Source organism: Carcharhinus amblyrhynchos, chromosome 3 (genome assembly GCF_965287045.1).
Source record: "Carcharhinus amblyrhynchos chromosome 3, sCarAmb.v2.hapA, whole genome shotgun sequence".
Lineage (NCBI taxonomy): Eukaryota > Metazoa > Chordata > Chondrichthyes > Carcharhiniformes > Carcharhinidae > Carcharhinus > Carcharhinus amblyrhynchos.
In genome coordinates, this window is record NC_137326.1 from 21,588,106 (window position 1) to 21,610,186 (window position 22,081).

The 22,081-nt window shown below is 39.5% G+C and overlaps 1 protein-coding gene across 4 annotated transcripts in view; it reads right to left on the bottom strand.

The window, feature by feature from the left end:
- The window catches only part of vgll4b (vestigial-like family member 4b), a 104,568-nt gene that overhangs the window by 23,601 nt on the left and 58,886 nt on the right, over nucleotides 1–22,081 (bottom strand). For 3 of the 4 annotated variants that reach the window (XM_080181985.1, XM_080181968.1, XM_080181977.1), the window contains one exon: nucleotides 9,076–9,262. In XM_080181985.1, the coding sequence (XP_080038111.1) occupies nucleotides 9,076–9,233 (158 nt within the window). In that variant the 5' untranslated portion in view covers nucleotides 9,234–9,262. Of the gene's footprint in view, nucleotides 1–9,075; nucleotides 9,263–17,197; nucleotides 17,521–22,081 lie in introns of those variants that run through there. The other variant, XM_080181959.1, reaches the window with a different exon arrangement.

Genomic DNA, 22,081 nt, shown 5'->3' on the forward strand with positions numbered 1-22,081 from the left:
TATACTGCATCTCAACTGGTTGATTTTAATCATCCCTTAGTTCCAACTTGCTAGCAGATTGAAAAAAACCTAGAAAAACAGTGAATTACAAATTGGCATAAAGATTAAAGAAAAAAATCCAGTTCTTTTCTTTTGTGATATGCACAAAACCTCAGCTCTCATGTTGCGTTTAATGGGAAATTCCAAAAAGGCCCAGATGATCATGATTCAAGCACACTCCCAAGCAAGTTTCCGTATTACTGCATATAGCAAGCACCATCAGCCATGCTTTTTCCACCTCTGGGGTGAAAAGTTAACTGCTCTTCTGACATTCCCCATTGGTCAAACTTTCTAGCAAAACTGATCTCAGAAGTTACCAGGAGCATACTGCTCATTCAGCTCGCAGGTAAGCACAAGGATAGAATGCCATCTTTGTTGCACTGTTGTGTACACAAGTTATTGGCAACTGCACATTTCCAATGACGCTGTATTGGTTCCTGCCACCGTGGATTTTTGGAAGGGAAAGAAATTACTAGTGCCAAAATGAATTGGTGTCAGTAAGCAAAGTTAGTCCCTTTCATACAACTGATATGATTTTAAAACAATAATATTCATCTTGCATGATATCACAAGAGCGAAGTACGTAACTGATTGGGTGTTCAGATAAATTCGTGCACATACTACCGGATTTCTTAACTACATTTTATAAACAACGTGGGGACATCATCCTGTTTTTGGAACCAAAGCATTGCGAACTTCCATTGTTCTTCTCAACTTCACTGCCAGAAAACATATTGCATTATGTCACCACCCACATGTAAGTCATGAATAAATCTTGTTGTGTTACTATACTGTACCATAAAAGGAAACAGATTGTTGTGAATGGAGCTGCTAATTTTGTTCAAGTGTATGCAATCTATCAAATTCTTTCCCTTTAAAATCTAGATATATGTATGAGTTTTATTTATTACTGTATTTTTATTACTGTTGATAAAGTGGTTCACTATTGATCTCCCAAAACACCTTCATTGAGGGCAACAGCCACATTTTTGTACCAATAGCTTTTAAAGAAATATAATCTTATTTGGGTTTCATAATATAATTTGAGTCAGGAGAAATGAAGTAGCTATGGCAGATTTCAATCCCAATACAACCGGAAACACAAATCACTGGCTGCTCATGCTCACAAACAAAAAATTTCCTCCTCTCCCTCCACCCCAGTGACCTCATCAACCAGCAGCCAATATTGTTCCATTGAGACAGACACAATAGACAGGTCAGAAAGTCACGACAGTTTACAGGATCGACAGACAAGAGTCGATTCACCACAAATGGCTAAGGGGGAAGGGTCTGGAAGACTGCAGTGTTGAGGCTGCTGCTGCAAAAAAGACCTTAATGCAAACTATCAAAGGGAGGCATGCAAGTCAGAACTCTGATCTGAAGCAGATCATATTACTTCAGATCACACCACAAATCATCTGGAGCTGCACAGAACCAGCATCAAAATCTCCACACAACTTGGCAAAACATCATGCATTTAACAATTGGCTGATTTGACACATCAATAACCACTGATCAGGTTGGAAAGGCTGCTTTACAGGCTGGATACTATTAAAAAAACTATTCATACACTTAGCCCGTTAAGCTGATAAAATACATTGATGTAGCCTGCAATGAAAAAGAAACTGGCTATTCATCAAAGTCTCCCTAAATGTTAAAAATCTGTATATGCTTTATGACTACACACTACATTCTAAATGGAATGGAATGCAAGGAATGTAGACTACTTCAGTTAAGCTCTAAAGCTAAGAACTGTAAGTAGTAGGAATGCATACTGCCTCTGCCTACAATGTGCTGGTGATCATTTTGTCTAGTCAGGAATAAGTGAAATCTTTCAACTCAATGCCATTCACGGTCATGGGAACAGAGAAATAAAAATATCTTGAAAGCTTTTCCTGCACTACACACAAATATAGGCACACATATGAGTATGCATTTCCACTTAAATATGCACACACATTAACTGATAAAATCACTGTTCTCATTATCTTGTATGAATAGCATAATTTTCACACGATGACTGTTTTCTAGCAACATAAATTTTAATGAGATGTTGCCCAAACTCTGGGAACATTTTGGTATTTTCCACGTATCAAAACTAGAGTGGTATGGCACATCTAAAGTCAGAAATATTAGCCTACACCACTTGAGCTGTTTTCCAACGTTTACCACTTGATTAATTGAAAACATTTTATGCATTTTCCAAACCCTTTGGTTTTTATTTTCCTCCTCAATTCAGCATTTCATGCACAATACCATCTCTAACAAAAGCATTCTGCAAAGACTGAGAAGGAGCATCTTAAAGCAGGTCATGGGTAGGAATTCCAATGCTTAGAGACTTGATGGATGAAAGCATGGAGCAAGGAGAGTGAGATGTGCACAAGAAACCAGAATTGGAGAAATGTGCTTTAGAAAGGTTTTTTGGTCAGAGGTTACAAAAGTAAGTAAGAGTGAGGTACGGAAACCATTTTCAAATGAAGGCATTGGTAGACTGTGAGGGGTGATGATAAGCAGAACTTGGTGCGGGTTACAATACGTGCTGCAGTGTTTTGCTGAGTTCACAATTATGAAGAGTGGAAGCTGGGGAAATAGCGAGGAGGATATTGGAATAATGAAGTCCGAGGGTAACAAGTTTAGGATCAGAGTTTTAGCCAAACTGTCAATGAGCAGCAAATAGAAGAGAAATAGTAGGGTACAAGAAGATAATCCATTGCAAAGTATATCTGGCAATGACTAGCTAACTGGACAATTGAGAGAACCGTGGTCAAATGCGAGAAAGACTGCAGACAGGTAAAGATGGATGAGGAGGTTCAGTACATTATAGCTACAGACAGACAGAGATCATCACTTTCCACTCTGCTTAGGACTGTTTCATTGCTTTGGTAGGGATGGATTTCTGATTCCAATGTGGAGCTATCTGCATGTTCAAGCATAAGTGGAATGGGAACCACTTACAGTGCTAGCTCATGGAGAGCAGGAAGATAAATTGGAATAGGATTCAGAAAGCAGGAGATGAATCTCACAAACAAGGTGAGCTTGGAGACAAGCAAGAAACTGCAGAAAGATGGGAATTCTGCATTAAGGCACAGGGAGGATTCTTGATCTTGTGAGCAATGGGAGGGGAGGAATGTGACAAGCTGAATGAATGGTCTCACTCTTTGTGATAAAGTAGTTTATGAGCTCCTTGGACTTCTTGTTAGAGAGAGTTCATGGAAACAGTAGTGGAGAGAAGAAACCTGGAGTTATTTTTGCATTCTAGGATGATACTGAAGTGAACAATTCTGGGAAGAAAACAGCAGCCCATAGTGCTGATTTGCTCTAGCCAGATTGGACTGTGAAAGCTTAATCTGTATATTTGCAAGGCTGCATCCTTAGCTCGGGGGTATTTTCTTTTAAAAAAAGAACCAGAAGTGTTTCTGGAAATCTAGGCATTCTTATCCCAATGGCAATGTCCATAGCCAGTATTTTAAAAACATTACAAATCTGAACTTTTTAAGTTTCTTCAAAACAAATGTCTACAACATCATTTCAAGCAATTTTACAGAAGCACTTCCATAAAACTAGGAGACATTTTCTCCACCCCGCACATTTGCAGTAAGAATATATTTTAGGCTTACAGAACCAATTTACAATAACTATAACATTTCATAAATTGGCTTACACCAGACAATGAATAACTTTTTTTGCCCTGTAGCGATGAAATTTTAGGGTTCTGTTCAGGTTCACTATTCTTCTTGTTTATATTAGGTCTCAAATTTGACTACTGACCCAAATTACAGACAGAGCTCAAACACTCATCTGCAGTGAAGTTAAAAACTTTATGGTGAAATGTTACAGTGAAAGACAGCATAATGGTAGGGGTAACTGGTTTATGGAGGCTCACACAGCAGGTGAAAGGCCAAAATTGTGAACACAATTCAGGAAACAAAGAGATGCAAATAATAACAAAAAAGGAATGAATGTTCAAACTTTTGTTGGCTCTGATCACATTTTTTTTTCTCAAAACAAGATCTGCTCAAAAGGAACTGACCACCAGTCAATGTTTACATATTAAATCAAAGATCTGACTGCAAAAATGTACATTATGAAGGCACATGCTAATGTCTCTTGGTGTATTTTTAGACTGCTCAGGTTGATTTTACCAGAGCTGGGGATAATTGGACTCAAATTAAATTTGTCACTGACACGGCTCAGACTATGATCACAATATGAACTACTTAAAAGGCATGAGAAAATGGTTATGATTAGACACATTTTTGGCAGAGAAATTATTACAATGGTGAATGTTTAAACATCTGTGATGCAAGTATAAAAAGGATATTTGGGGGGTATTTTTACATGTAACCATCAATTCTTCCCTCCACCACCCCAACTGATATTCAGATGGTAATAAACCATGAGTCCCCCCCCGCCAACCCCTAGGTTACATCACAAACTAAAGTCACTGGTTAGTATTTATTTTGAAACCACATGATCTTAAAAGGATATTTTGATTCAATCAATACTTTTACATTATTCCATCTGCAGTAGAATTCCTGCCCAAATACTTGTAAAGTCAATCAACATGACAACCAAATATACCAGCTACCTAGTTGTGGTGTTCTGGCCACAGTGAAGACCACATTTTTCCTTTGCCTCCCATACCACCATTGGGTACCAGCTTTGCTAGGTTATCTTGCACATATAGCTCAACATGTCGATATATCAGTATCAAAATTCAAAGCAGCAACATGACGCAAGTTCCATGATGAACGGGGCTGGCTCAATGCCTGTTTCTAGTGCCAATTTCTTTTTAAAAATAGATTGTTTTGCTCATTCAGGGAAGAGGAATCTACAATCTGCTACCTCCACTCTCCAGAGATCAGCACAAAGCAGCAGACAGAACCTAGGACATTCCTCATCTGAATGGCTCAGCTTACATCTTAATAGAAGCTCTCGGGATTGCAATTTACGTTCTGTTCACATTTCTTCTATCACTGAAGCACAATCAGTTCTCTATGAGACACCCTACATGACACACACTTTTTTGAGAAGGAAGAGAAGAGTTTGCAACAGACAAAACTATACCAACTTTGAGTGTGCACCACAACCTAATCAACAATAGTAGACTTCATGTACAAGGAATTCCTTCAGTTGCATCTAGAAGAATGCAAATACCTATTTGTATATTTTCTGCCCCTTATCACAAGTTATCTTGTAGTCACTTCCCTTGCAGCCCCAAACCATGAGGGAGAATAGGCAGACAGACTATTACAAGGCCATTCCCAATTCCTGAAGTTAGTCCAAACCAATTGCATGCAAGTTACAAAAGAAACTAGAAGCAGGAGTAGGCCATTCGGTCCTTATAGCCTGCTCCACCATTCATTTTAATCATGGCTGATCAGCAAATTCAATTTCCAGTTGCAGTAATTTTCCTATCTAATAACTGTGAACCTGCTATCGGTGGCACCCTCAAACCCACACGCTCTCATCTCATGCTATCCTTTTCATTACTTTTCTTGAAACATTAACAAAAGAAGCATTAGACTGGGACTTTTTCCTCTGGAGAGTAGAAGGCTGTGGGATGATCTTATGGAGGTCTATAAAATAATGAGGGACACAGATCAGCTAGATAGTCAATATCTTTTCCCAAAGGTAAAGGAGTCTAAAACTAGAGGACATAGGTTTAAGGTGAGAGGGAAGCAATACAAAAGTGCCCAGAAGGGCAATTTTTTCAGACAGAGGATGGTAAGTGTCTGGAACAAGCTGCCAGAGGTGTAGTAGAGGTGGGTACAATTTTGTCTTTTAAAAAACATTTAGACAGTTACATGGGTATAGAGGGATATGGGCCAAACGCAGGCAACTGGGATTAGCTTAGGGGTTTTAAAAAAAGGCCGCATGGACAAGTTGGGCCGAAGGGCCTGCTTCCATGCTGTAAACCTCTATGACTCTAATTAAGAGGTTGTTACTCGGTACACACAGGAAAAAAAGAATCTTTGTTTTTCTCTACCTCAATCTCATGGAAAGGATGCATTGCCAAGGGCATCAGGAGCCTCTCATTAGAAGGTACAGTGACAGCAGGATGTCACAAGCAAGACCAACGATGTCTCCACACAAATACCTTCCAGCAAAGGTGGATATAATGAATTCCACCAACATCATCATGCATGAGCACCCCCTCCCCCACACCCAAACCAAAAAGAGTTAACCAAAAACAATTATGTGCCACTGCTGCCACCCAACTGATTATCTGCTTGCTGACTCAGTGCACATTAGGGATTAATAACAAGACTGTCCAGATCTGTATGGCTCACTTCCACTCTGGGTTGTATGCACAATCAGCTAAACAATTGGAAGAGCTCATCCCAGGCACTCTCCACAGAACTAAATAGACGTAGAAATAAAGTGGATAAAGTATCTGGATAATTCCCCAGAATTAGAGGAAATTGGCTGTCCTATTGAAAACTTGTAAATTTCCCATTAAGGAATTTTAGCTGTTGCATTTCCAAAAATCAAGAATGCTTCAATATTCATTACAATTTGATGACAAGAGCACAATGAATGGCTTTGTTCACAAAAAAACATACATATTAAAATGAGTTCTATACTTGTCTAGTAAACAGTGGTACAGTACTTACACCTATATTGTGAAGTGAAACTGAGATTTGGCGAAAGCAGCATCAGTATCCGCAGGATAAAAAGTACAATTAATTTTTACGTCTAATTCATGTTATTCTTCTACAAACCTTCACCTATTGTGGCTTAGAGGAAGGGCTCATTCAGGGACTAGATACCAGAGGCTCACTGTGGCCACCTGTGGAACTGTTATGCAGCAGCCATTATTTGACTTAGTAACTGTCGGGGCCATCAAATCATAGTGAATGTCCACAAAACATGTAATTTCACCAGGGCTTACTGGTGTAGCCACCTGGAGTGGTAACCAAAGCTGATTTTTATTTTAACCCCCATGTTTAGCTCCCAAACACTAATGCCAATTGAGCTCTATTTAGCTTGAGAGACACAATTTCAACACAGATCAGGAATGAGACTAATTCTAATTTGAATGATGTAGTGCTATGCAACTGTGCTTCAGCACTTACTATGTATAGGATGCACTGCTGTAACTCCACTAAGCCAAGGAAACTAAGATTTTCACTAATTAACTTCTTAACCAACAGTGAAACTGTTTCAACGTCATACAAGGATATAGTTGGCTTCCCTGGCCTATCCCTGGACTGAAAGGCCTCACACTCTAACCAGATACATAAATAATTGAGGCACTAGTAAACTTCAGAAATTAGCAAGATTCCTGGAGAATGAGCCAGGAATTAACAGTCAGGTGGTGGTGGCGGTTGTTGTTGTTGGGGGTGGAAGAAAGATTCAAGATCAGATCAAGTAGGTTCAAAAGCAGAACAAAATTAAGTCTTATCACATAATGCCACTTAAAAAACCCTGAATGCTTTTTTTCCTCTGCATAAACGAGCATTTAAACTCATGTGTGGAAAATTCCATTCATTGGCTAATGGGGGGACTACATTCTGACAGTGAACTACAGAGAGGAGAACAACTCTTCAGCTTTCTCCATTTTCTTGAACCCAGTTCAGATTCTATTAAATGCATCATTTAGGACAATTAATATACAAACAATAATTTTAGGTACATAAAAGCTAGTTTAGATGCATAAAAACTATTTTGTTCTCCAGCGTACTTGCCTGTTAACCAAGCAAAACCTGAAATATATTTTTCTCATGCTAACTTTCCCATACAGAAATCCTTAGGAATTGGTGGGGGTGGTGAAGGTGGCAGGGAGTTGCGGGGGGTTTTGTACAAGTGTAATCCATCTAACACTCAAAAGTTGTAAGGAAACATTGCATGATTTTTTAATTTTGCTCTCTGAATACAGGTGATGTTAAAATCGTTCATCAATTATCCCTTCTTGGGACAGAGGGTTTCTCCTTAAAATGCTCCAGTTCATGAGATGCTGCTTTGCATTAGTGTTAGGAGGTAAGTCCAGGATTTGTAGCAAGCACAGATGAAGGAATAGCAGTACATAGCCAAATGATAATACTGTGAGACATGAAGTGGCACTTAGAGGTGATCCCATAGCATTGTCTAATCAGGATGAGATTAAAGGGTTGGGACATGCTGTCAAAGTAAGCTGGGTAAAGCAGTGCACCCTATAGATGGTAGATGTTACAACATAGTCTACTAGAGGTAGAAAAGGTGAACAGAGTGCAGTGCAGATCAAGCTCTGAAATACAAAAGAGAAACTGTGCAACGTGTATAAAGAATCACAACGCTGCAGACTAACCATGGGGAGGGAATGACTGCTATTCAAAACAAAATGAAAGGGAATCAGGAATCCATGACGCAATGCCATGTGACAGGCTGGGGAGGCAAGGATTAAATTATACAGTAGGGGTATAATGCAATGTGTGACAAGCTGAGGAAGGACTCATGGTGTGTGTAAAGCCATGTTTCAAACTGGGAGGAGGAGTATGGCATACAAGTATGCACAAAGTATTTGAGAAAGACAGAGCAGAAATAAACCAGATAACAGTAGATAAACAGAGATTTCAGAGGACAATATATTTCATATCCATCTCCACCTCCCCACCCAACCACTGCAAAAAAGGTATTAGAAAATGTTGTTTTTTCACTGGAAAATTAAAATGATAACCTTGGGGATAACAATTTTGACAGCTGGAGTTTGAATAGACTAGACACGTTTGTGTTAGATAATGATGGACAGTGCTTTGTGCGCAGACAGTATTTGGGCAAGTACACTATTTAGTCAATAGCTTTTTTTAATCCCCAAGCCATTTTCCTGCTAAAAACTTTACTTAGTAAAATCAGCAGAAGGACCCAAGTAAAGATGTGTGCAGATACTAGAGTTCAAAGGACAGGCTTTACTAAAAATGTGAATCCTAGTTGTTGCTGAATCTGCTCTTCATTCAGGATTAATCCATTCCAATCAGTTCCATCTTCTGTAACTGACGTAGCAAAAGAACTCTTAGTTTTCAGCACATGGAATGCTTCTAGTCAAGAAATACTTACACTTGAACATATAACCTGCTTGCTTTAGAGGCATGTTCATTCTCACTTTCCATATCATCACCTCCCTGGTCCCCACTGTACTTCCTCTTGTTGGGGCTGATGGGTGGAGGTCCTGTGCGATGGTTGGTAAGCGCAGAGGACACTGGGATTGACTGCATCCTACCGTCACTCCTTAGTGCAGCTTCACCTATGGATTAAATGTTTAACAAAATTATTCTCTCAAACATCATCCTTCCTATCGCAGGTTGCAAATACCATCTAACTGTGAGAAGACCACGTAAAAAAATGCTGCACATTAAAGACTTCAGTCAAGTACATTAATTTTGTTCAATGTCTTTGTATTCACACTCTTAAAAGGTATAAGTGTAACCAAACTCTCCATTTTGCTTAAAATTTGCTACTTTGCTTTACTGCAATGAAATATATAACTCGTGCTGCTGTGGGAAATGTTGTTTTTCTTTCCGCACAGTAAGGGCTGTGGCAGAGGGAAAAACAGCTTGCCAAACTAAACTTTACAAGTTTATTGGACACAGTTAATGTTCTACAGTATATATACGTAGGCATAAAAACCAAACTCCAAGCAAGCTCACACGCCCTGCCTACATGGGAAAAATAAGAGCATGTACCAAATCTGCGACAAGGCCCACACCTCTTCCTCAAGCTACAAAAAACAAAAAAAAAGAGCTGAACATTCAAGAGATTTATTGTTGATAGTTTTCCCCATTGCATTCAGTGAGGGGAAACCACAGCGCAGTTCACCAAACAAATGTCCTATTTTACTGGCTGGGCTGTCTCCTCCAGTCTAACCACACTCCATGGCAACCAAAATGACATCATAATTTTGGCAAGAAACACTCCGATAAAGCTAGACCTTTTTTTAATGCTTCAGCAGCAGTTTGAATACATTTAATTTAGTTTTTGTCTTCTAGACCCAGATACTACACATTCCACATGCAGGATATTCATGTGACTTTTTACGAGTCATCAGTCTCATTACCAGGCAACATTTTGATGCATTTCCAGTTTTTCCTTCCTGACTGCTTATTCATTTGAGGCAGAAAAATTCAATTATATGTATTCCCTTGCCCAGCTGAACAGCTATGTATAGAATTTCCACCCCTCCTCCCCATGGAACTTTAACCTGATGTTTGCCAAGTTACTTTTGCTCCCTAGGAAGGAAGCTCTCCCCCCCCCCGCCAACACATGTGAAAAAGCTACAAAAAAAAATGTGCCAGACAGGGTCCATCAAAAGCATTAACTGAACATAAAATGGGACCTGTTGAAACTTCAGAAGCAAAATGGAGATGCTATAATCAGGTTACAGAGCTTAAATCAAGGGAATCAGATGTTTGCATGAGGTATGATAATCCCAAAATGGGTACCAAAAATTTAAAGGCACAAAAACCTAGGCAATGCATTACACTAAATGGGAACCAACAGCACTGCTCTTTCAACATTCAATATATTAGCACAGAGGTGCCCAAACAATAATGTTTCTGGACATCATTAAGCCTCCAAGGGTAGATATCCAGTTTAAATCACGTTAATAGTCACACATCTTGAGTTGTGGAAACTTAAGAAATCCCCAAGTGTTCCAACTGACAACTTATCCAACTAATGAAGCAACCACTGAACCAACTGAACATTCCAACCTTCAAGATAAAGACATTAAAACAAATATAAAAAGTGCAAACTGGATTTCACAGATTACCACAGGTGACATCCCTGCATTAACAGATCAACAGCACTAGCAACTCCTAGCAACTACAAACACACATGTACAAGGTATCAATTACAGCAATAATTTGATTTACTAAAATCTTGGTTCAGTGCAAGTTACCTTCAACTAACCATACAAAGCAAAATGCATGTTTCTGAATGCAAGGCATTTTTAAGTCCATGACAACACATTTTTTTCCTGAGCATGCTGCTTCTTCCACTGCCACATTTTATGCATTTACAATAATTTATGTTTTTTCAAAACCTATTTTTAATAACTACTGCACATTTGCACATCCTCAGCTGCAGCCAATATTTTGGCTGTGTTCAGCAGGAAAAAGGAAAGAAGGGTGGGGGGGAGGCGTAGAAAGGAACTGTCAGCATTCTCAGTCAGCTCCATATGATTTAATCTGGGCAGACCACAGTTACTGTGATAGCCTTCAAAAGATACCACAGCAAGCAATGGAAAAATATAATTGCAAAGCACACCAGATGTCCTAAGACAAATATGTCCAGGGATCTGTACAGAAGCAATGTATGCATAAGACTCACCTCTATACAACTAAGAAATTGTATCATATTTTAATATGTATATAGAATAATTTGCCTCAGGACTATTTATATTTGCAGCTGCTAAGTTCTGTGTCCTGATCCATTTTCCTGCGTGGGAACCACTCCACCAGTCACACTGCCACATAAAAAGGAACAGTGTCTCTGGGTACAATTATTTTAAAAATAGAAAACCCGTAAAACATTTATTGAAATACGATGATGTATGGCAATGATTATTAACTAGTGAAGCTAACATTACCATCAGATAAAATTATCCAGTGTTTAGATAAACATTAAATTGCGAAAAAAAAAGTTGAGAGTTTTTGCATTTCAAAACCAAAAAGCTGATGTCTTTGTTGCAGGGCTGGGCTTTAAAACTGAAAAAAAAAACCCTGAAATATTCAAAACAGCTGAAAATGTGACTACAAAATTGGGGGATGTCTACATAATTAACAAGAGTTTTTTTAATGCATTCAAAACGAATAGAAGAAAATGCCTTTGTCAAAGGGTTAAGGCTTTTTATATTCAAAATAACTGAAAATGACAACAAAATTAGGGGATGTTTACATAGTCAATTAAGGATTATTTATGTACAAACAACACAAATATGGTTGGTGTTTTGGACTCTCAGTTCAGCTAGATCTTGCTTTCAACACAACCTTAAATTTTTTTGATGTGTGCTGGCCAATTTTAGATTAAGATTGACCATCTGGCTACTTCAATTTTTTGCCACAATTATGGAGGCAAGACTGCTGAACTTGATTTTAATCACATTCTTAAGCAATTGCTTGATGTAACAGCACACTTAACTGTGAATTCTGGCCCAGCTGCCAAAGAACAGTGTAATATCTGCATTTGGTCTCAAATCAAAATATAATGAGAAATTGTTCTCATGCAAAACAGATGGAAATTATACAGGCTTATGCATGAGTAAATTTTCGGTTTTAATTTCAGTTGTAGTTTAACAAAGCTCACTGTTGTTTGCACAACCAGTCTTTTTGTCTTTTTCTATTTCTACCCTGCCTCTCGCTACTCCATTTAAATTTGTTCCAGGTTTGTTGGAACTGAAAAACACAGCTCAGATCACTGCCGATAGCACCAAAAATGACCTCCTTGTTTATCCCTTTGCAGGGAGATGAAGCAGCAAACATAAAGATGTCAAGTCAGTTTGCATAAAGTTGCAGATCAGGTTTTCCAGAACAGGACCCCTCTGGCTTAAGTGGATTTTGCTTCCCGCCAAAATAATGTGCAGTAAACAAAAGATAAAAATGTGTTTAAGACAGTATCCAACCAAAAATGGCTTACATGAGAATTATACCTTGTTGCATAAATGTACTAATAACAATGCCAAAGACGAAAGGAGAAGACCTGCATTTACAAAAGTATTATTTATAAACGCAGGATAATCCAGACTTCTTTTTCAGCCAATGAAGTACTTTTGAAATGTAGTCACCATCATAATGGAGGAATAATGAAAGTCAATTTGTACATAAGCACAATTAAATAAGTGATCAGATAGTCATTTTATCTGGATGCTTCACATTTCACCCCTATGTAGGCCTTTTATCAAGGTACCTTAATATGCCTAAACTTCAGTTAGTTTGATGCAAGTGTAAAGTGAAAGCTTATCTGGATTCAGATTCACATTCTACTCATTAAATCACAAGCTGCAATTCAGAGCTGGCATTCAAAAAAATAATGCCGCTAGGATTTTAGCAACCTTAAAAGAAATGTAGTGACTTAATCTTGACAGAAAGTGAAACTGAACTTTAGTCTGACTTCCTCCTCCTTCACCCGCCCTCTTCCCCCCACGCCCCCCAAACAAAACAGCATTCTCTCACTTTGTACACATCCAAGCCATTACTACATCACTGGGTAGGAGAGTTAACATAAACTTAGTGCATATGATTAGGATCTCAGTTAAGCAACAATGAAAACTTGGGATTGACACTGGGGTAAACATAATGCAACAAGCTTGACTAAAGGTTGCATTTCAGAATGTAAAACTATAAATGCAATTTATTTTAAATTCCAAAACAATTTATAATATAATTGTTTATAGCATTATAGTATATACAAGACTTTCAATTACAGATGTTTCTGTACTTTTGGCCATCCTTCCCTTTTAAAATGGAATCCTTCTCACCCTTCCTCCACCGCTCTGGAATACTCTCACTACATCATTATTCAGCCAACTCCTTTCTGTCTGTCATCAGACAAGGTTTTTTTTTTAAACATATGTGTTTCAACATCCATTTTGAAGCACAATCACTCGTGTAAATCAGAAGTACTATCTCTTAAGCCAATCAATTATTGCATCAGTAAAGTATTAATTATTCTTCTGTTCAATGAGCCAGCACTTGAGCTCTAGTTCTGTTCCAAGTTCAGGAAATACCCAAAGGTCAGCTGCTAAAATTCACTGTTTATTGTTTGGTTTCTACATCCTAGTAACCGCAGTTCAAGGCCAAGAAGAGATACAGAAGGACTGTGGATCACAAAAGGATACCTCCTGTTGTTTTAGCCATCTGGACACTCAAACTAAACAAATGAAAAATCACTACCGAGGGAATCTAGCCCCATCACAGGGAGTGACATCGCTGCATTACTTTCCAGAGTAGAATTAGCAGCAAGTAAAGGATTAACTAATCTACTACTGTACACATAATACTTGAGCTATCTTCACTCGATGCAATGAGTTCAACAAACATTATTTTCACAGAAAAAATAAGATGCAGATGTTGAAGCTCAAAATTCATCAAGTATCAAGTGTCAGTCATTTGACACTGTGCATCAGAGTAGGCAGCTGGTACAGGATGGTTCTGCTACATAGCCTTTTCACCCCAGTGCTGCTGGTTCAGCTTTTGTAATGGACTTTTGAATGCCTGCGTTCTCAGTACACACCACACTAAATTGCAAACATTAGAGTTAAAACAGGCACCAAAAATTCACAGAAATTCAGGTCAATTATGATTCTTTTCCTGGGCCCCCAATTCTGGGGCTCACCCATCTTTGATTAATAAATCAAAATGAACTCAAATCTATATTAAATTATCATGCCCCACAACTAACTTTTCATTTTTTTTCAAACGTGCAATGGTGAAAACTTCAACTGACCATTGAGAACCCAAAGCATTCAAATGGTCTGAACATAAAATTGTTTTTATCTTTTCCCTACTAACTCAGGAGCTAGGCAACAGTATATAGACAGTTATATATGAAATATCGTTGCAAGAATCAGTGTGAATTTTAATAAATCACAAGATACAGGTTAAATTCAATATATTTGCTCATTCCCTCATCTCTGCAGGTCTCCAATTGAAATAATGTATTCAAAACAAAACATGAAGGTAGCTGGCATAATCACAATTTTAATGAGGAACGAGCTCAATACAAAAACACTTGGGAGCAGCAGTGAATGTAGGGATTGATAAAGCATATGTATATTTTTAAACATTGGTGCCCAAAATGCAATTAAAATTGGAAATCAATATTACAAATGACTTTTTCCCCTGTTAAAGTGGCGAGCAAAAATAAGCCAACGCATGTATGATTTTTTATGCCAATTATGTGAGGACCAACCCAAGTGACCTCTGGCAGTGCCATTCATGTGGCTGAATTACTGTTTGCTGAACAGGATTGCTTCCAGGTCACAACAGCTGCTAACACAGAGGCAGCCAGTGAAGAGAAAAGTGGAACCATACATTCTGTAATGTCAAGAAAAGATTAAGAATAAAATCTGTGTATTATGAATGCTTGATTCCCACCATTAAAAGTTTGCTTTAGTCTTTGATCATTATTCAAACATACAGTCAAGAGTTCCCAGGAGTCTGCAACAGCAAGTTGCCAAACTGCAATTTGCTTGGCATCAGCAAGCTGCATTAAAACTCTTAACGATTTCAAACCAAATTAGTATGCCCAAGAAGCTGAAAATTGGAAAACAGATGTGGTTAACTGATGTTCCACTAATTTCATGCACATCTAAATTCTGTGCAAACCAGAATGGAACTGTCAATCATAAAGGAATAAAATCATCATAACCACCAGAAGAGACTGGACCTTAAATGGACTTCCATTTTATGTTGAATCTCTCAAAAACATTTCGGATAAAGGAAACTTTATTGGCACCAAAAAAAATTTTGATGGAAAAACATTACTGTGTTTACTTTGTATTTTTGGCACATGTTTGAAATGGTTGCAACACTTGTATGGGTCTATTTTTATTTCTGGAAAATCCCAAAATTTTTCACCATCTTTTTGAAAACATTTTAGGGCAAATGAAGAAGAAAATCAAAAGCTCATAAAGTTCAGAAGAAAACCCAAAACAAAAGAAGGCTTAGAAAACTATTAGTCCTTTGTCTCCACTAGGTGTTCAACTTCACTCACTGAAAACCACAGCACTACAATGGAAAATTAAATGGCAAAATCAAAGAAATAAAGAAATCAAGCTGTCACTATTTTTAAAAAATGCCATTTGTAAGTTTATAATTTAAAAACAGAAACGCTGCTTTCCTTTGTTGCCTACTCTTAAACTTTTACTTGTGTTCAGGCTGTTACAGTAGTAACTAATTAACAGATTCAGGTTTAAAACATGAAGCTAATAGAGCTAGCATACAAGCACAAGATGGCTTGAGGGTTTTGCCAAATTATCTGAATCTACAAGTCAAATACACAGATCTCCCCCCACCGACCCCCAACAAGAAATTAACTGTGTGAATGAAGTCCCAAAAATGTGCAGCTTGAATTGATTTAGTAGTATGAGTACCCAACCAAATGTGGTTTATGAAATACTTTTGTCAAACAACCCTACATCACAAGAATAAAAAAAACACGCCATTGCCATTCCTTTTAAACTGCACACACAGGGAAAGCCCAAAAGCTATACTATGGGGTTCATCTTTGATCATTACTGAACTCCCAACAGTACGACAAATATTGTGTACAACCCAAGTTACAATATAGTCTGATATACAAATTTTTTGATAAAAAGACTGGTTCAATCATGCTGTTTCAGCTCGAGGGAAAGAGGCACATCCTTCAATGTCAGAACTTTCTCAGAACTACACAGGAAATGATAAGCTAAACAAAGAGTGCAGACTGTGCAAGTACAACATGGCTCCTCAGACAAGGCAAGCTAATTTTCTTTGTTAGCGCGGCTGCAAATCTGGTAAGCTGGGGGGCGGGGGGGGGGGGTGGTGTGCAGGCAACTGGACACCGTATGTGTGACAAAGGAAGGAAGGTGAACCATTGTTTTAAATATATATGACAAGCTAACTGAAATAAATACAATGTGTATATTTATACATACACACAACGTTAACAGCAACGAACACATTTTACACTCTTAGGGGAGGGTAAAAACAAATGGGGAGTCTGGCCTTTGAGGCAAAGGGTGTAATATATAGACTAAGTTAAGCAAATATTACACACAAGCTGAACGGCAACAGATTTTAGATTCTGAGGGGAGGGTAAAAACACGTTGGGAATCAAAGCAAAGGATGTAAAATATATATAAGACATGCTAAGCTTAGGAAATATATACATATACAATGTTAGCAACAGATTCAACATATTTTAGATGGGGGTAAAAACAAAGTTGAGTCAAAGCAAAGTATTATTTTTATATATATATATATAAGTTTAGGAAATATATATATATATATATAAAAACAGCTACAACAGACCAACATATTTTGGAATAGTGAGGGAAGGATAGAAGCAAGTTGAGAGTCAAAGCAATATGACAGGATAAGCTTAGAAAATGTACACACACACACGCACGTTAGCAGCAACAGATCAACATACTTTAGATTGCGAGGGGAGGGGAGGGTAATAAACAAGTTGGGAGTCTTACCTTCGAAGCAAAGGATGCCAATATTGTTGCTCATCTTGTCCAAGTACTGATAGTTCAACAGGTCCATTTTCTTTAGTAGCATTTACTGGGCAGCAAAAAGGCCAGCTGTTTGCTTCACCAGGATAGCGCGCTAACTGCTTTCCCTCCCCCTGTGCCGAGGCCCCAGCCTCTCTGATCCAAATCTTCGTTTTAAAAAATAAAAGAAAAATATAGATAGATACGTGTGGGGTAACCGGCACACACACAAAAAAAAGGGGGGCAAAAACAAAAACAAAAACGCGGGCCCAGCGAAAAGGAAAAGGTTCTAATTTGTACCTCACAAGACGTTAAAAAAAAAACAAAATCTTTCTTCCCCACCGCCGCCACCGCCGGCCCCCCCTACCCCCTTTCACAGGCCAAAAACTCTTAAAAGCGGGCTCTTCATAGTGAGAAGACTGAGGGAGACGAGACGGGCCAGCTTTTCCCCCCCTCCCCTCACAGCCCCGCTGCAAGTTGTGAGTGCAGAGACATGCAGGCTATGCCTGGAATGACATCCTGTGTGTGTGAGAGAGAGACAGAGAGAGAGGGAGGGAGGGAGAGAGAGAGAGACACAGGAGAGAGAGAGAGAGAGAGCAACACCCAGCTTCCCTTCGCAGCCCAACCGCCAAGAACCAGCGAGCATGCTCACTCCCTCCCTCTGCCAACAGCCCCCCCCCCCCCGCAGCCCCATTCCAAAATGTCAGGGATTGTTCCTGCTTTCAGCACACACACACACACTCCAAAATGCACCAACAGACACTGTGTTTGTGTGTGTGTGTGTCAGTGAGAGGGAGAGAGAGAGAGAGGAGGGCAGTGCCAATCTTGTCTTCTGGACACCAAACATTGCTAGCTCTGCAAAAAAAAACAAAACCAAACAAAAGAAAAAAAATGAAGTAAACACACCAACTCACTACAACCCTTTTCAGGGCCTTGCTACTGGTTCTTGTTTAAGTTGTCCTGGTTTGTTTGAAAGAGTCCCACTCTCCCACGCGTATGTGTGTATACAGGTTTGTTTGGAAGAGTCTCTCTCACACACAACACTTGTGCAAATAAAATAAAAACACTACAACACTTTTCGGGATCTGCCACCTTTAGTTCTTGTTTAATTTGACTTGATTTTGTTTGAGTATCTCGCTCTCACACACACTGTATAGTGTTTGTGTGTGTATATATAGAAAGGAGGGCAGTGCCAGGCCTGCCCCCAAACAACAAATATTGCTGGCTCTGCAAAAACTAAAATAAAAACACACTCACTACAACCCTTTTCAGGCCTGCAAATGGTTCTTGTTGAAGTTGTCCTGATTTGTTTTAGTGTCTTTCACTCACACGTGTAAGAGAGTAGGACTCCTTCAAATAAACCAGGACAATTTAAACAAGAACCAGCAGCAGGCCCTGAAAAGGGTTGTAGTGAGTTGGTGTTTTTACTTCATTTTTTGTTTAGTTTTGCAGAGCTAGCAATGTTTGGTGTCCAGAGACAGGCCTGGCACTGCCCTCCTCTCACACACGTGAGTGCATATATGTGAAGAAGAGAGGCCTGCCTCTGGACACCAAACACTGCAAATAAAAACACTGCAACCCTTTTCAGGGCCTGCTACCTTTAGTTCTTGTTTAGTTTGAGCTGATTTGTTTGAGTCTCTCTCTCTCTGTCTGTCTCACACACACACACACACACAAGCGTGAGAGTGTGTGTGTGTGAGAAGAAAGGAAGGCAGTGCCAGGCCTGCCTCTAGACAAACACTGCTGCTCTGCAAAAAAAAGTGACATGCTCACTACAACACTTTTCAGGGCCTGCTACCTTTGGTTCTTGTTTAATTTGTCTTCATTTGTTTGAACGAGTCCCTCACATGCACACACACACACACACACACACACACACACAGGATCAAGAGATATGGGAAGATGATGGGATCAGGACATTGAAGTTGATGATCAGTCATGATCGAAATGACTCGAGAAGCCAAATGACCTACTCCTGCTTCTATTTTCAATGTGCAAGAAGAAAGGAGGGCAGTACCAGGCCTATCTCGAGACATCAAATATTGCTGGCTCTGCAAGCAAAAATAAAACACACTCACTACAACCCTTCTTAAGGCCTACTATCTTTGGTTCTTGTTAAGTTTGTCTTCATTTGTTTGAAAGAATCTCACTTACAAAAGAGATTTTCTATCACAAAATACACACAGATGAGCGAATAGAAAGTATACTTTTTTCGTACGCTTGATGACTTGCAATATTTTAACTCTGGGGCTTTTCACATTTTGCAAGTAAACAAGTACAACCATGAACAAGGAGTTGTGGTGGGACTGCATAACGATTACACCTACTTGGAAATATTTCAAGTTACAGGCAGGCACAAGCTTGATCCAATATTTTTATTGGACTATGTGTAATTTTTTTCCGAATTTATTATTTTATCTCTGAGCCCATCCCGCCCTAGACTATTCCTGCAAAACAGTTTGTGACCAAAAGGTCAGGTATGCAGTTGCATCCAAATACCTGTAAGGAACCGGCCTCTGCCACTAACTCGCCCTTGAGGTGTAACCAAAAGAGTTGCAACCACAGCCATGCATCTGTGACAGTGAGCTGCGTTGCCCTTTCACTGTGTCCAGTGGCCAAAGCACAGAATTACTAAACTTGACTTTGTCTAAATGACCAACAAAGCATATCTACTGAAATATAGTTTTAGCTCATTTTAAAATACATTATTCAAATTTTACTTCTGTTTAAAAAGTCTTCCTCCAGCAGGTGATACCAAACTATTGTTTTCAATGCATGCGGGCAGGCGCTGGGCGGTGGGGGCGTCAAAGTACAAACAAATGTCTGGAGAAAAAAAGCAATCTGGCATTTTCTGATTTTTGCCATCAGAATCTTCTGAAATACTGATTCCACTGGTTTGATATCATGATAGCTATAGAACAGAATTAAACAGAATTTGTTGAGCTGGTTGTAATGAAAATTAAAATACAAACTCACTATGCACGCATATCAAATAGATGGAGCCTTTTTGAATGGGTACCAAATGGATAGTGTCACAATGGCCCAGAGTTGTCCTGTATCTCCTGGCATTTATACAGAGAGCTGCTAGATCAAGATGTGTGTCAAACCATGATGGAATCGACTCCGAATCGAGAGATTCCCAAATCACCATTAGGAGGTACGCTCACATCCCTTAGGCTCAGACCTAAAGCTTTTGAACATTGTTGTCATTGAATCACTCGGACACCAACATTGATCCAACAGGATCATCCAATGAGTAGCTGATATATAGAGCAAGATGACGAGAGTTCAATCCCTGCCTGTGCTGAGTAAAATGGCATCAGGCAGGCTATTGTAGAAACACTACCATCGTCTCCAGTGCTTCTGGACTGGACCTTTTTGGTGCACTAGTAGGTTGTCTCAGAATCACTGAAAGAATCATTACAAGTGTCCCTTTTAGGACACCACCAACATAGGGAAGAAACAAAAGGGCTGGATTTGATAGAGTGCCGTGGTCCCAGCTAACCCCTCACCAGGCTAAATGGTTGCCCCAAAGCAACTTAATGTCGGGAGCAATGCAAGGTGAGACTCAGAAGGAAGTCCTGCCATGGTTTAAGTTTATTTATTAGTGTCACAAGTAGGCTTACATTAATATTGCAATGAAGTTAATGTGAAAAGTCCCTAGTCACCACACTCAGGCACCTGTTCAGGTACACAGAGAGAGAATTTAGCATAACAAATGCACCTAACCAGCACGTCTTTCAGACTGTAGGAGGAAACCGGAGCACCCGGAGGAGACCCATGCAGACACGGGAGAATGTGCAGACTCTGCACAGTCATGACCCAAGCCTGGAATTACACCCGGGTCCCTGGTTCTGTAAGGCAGCAGTGTTAACCACTGTAGGGAGAACTGCCAGCCTATTGGATGGCCAACAGTTCTGTAGTTGGGTCAGCAGAGCACCAACCACACCAAAGAGGACAAGTAAGTAAGTTGGGCTGAGGAAGGGATGTTGCAGTGGAGGGGTAGGGCTAGTTCAAGACGACACTGGGAAGTGTCATAAACATTTTACTCATGAAAAATAGTTCATCTTCAAGGACTAAGAACATTTTGGAAGAACGTTTTTTTTTTAAAAATAGAAAACAATGATGAAGATTCTCCAGTCTCATTCACCCTACCACCGCTGCCAGCACGGATGGAGAATTTGGCACTCAGCCAAACTCCATTCACTGCAGCAGGTTTGGAGAATCCCAACCATGGGCAAGGTTGGAGAATTTCAGCTGCTATCCTTTAGAGGGTTATTGTAAGGATGCTGGTATTCCTCGGGCAGCACGGTAGCACAGTGGTTACTACTGCTGCTTTGCAGTGCCAGGGACCCGGGTTCAATTCTGGGCTCAGGTGACGGTGTGAATTTTGCACGTCTTCCCCATGTCTGCCTCCGGGTGCTCTGGTTTCTTCCCACACTCCAAAGATTGCAGGCAAGGTGGGTTGGTAGTACCAAGGGGATTAGCAGGGTAAATGTGTGGGGTTACAGGGATAAGCCTGGGTGGTATTGTTGTCGATGTTGGCTCGACAGGCCAAATGGCCTCTTTCTGCACTGTAGGGATTCTATGAATAGACAGAGTTTTACATAAAAAGGTAATTAGGTAGTTTAAAAGAAGCTGGAAATTTTATGGACTGTTTTACAAAAGGGTCACATGGCGATTTATGGCTTCGAAAGAGATAAAATGCCTGGAAAACTGTTCAGAAGCTGGGTTTTGGTCGAGTGGAAAAATAGTCAACTGCTTTGGCAAAGAGCACATCAGCTCCTGAAACTTCAGAGCCAGTTCCAAAGCAGAGAGTGAATGGATTTGCTCCAAAATCGCTCTACTTTCTGAAATCGACTGTCTTGT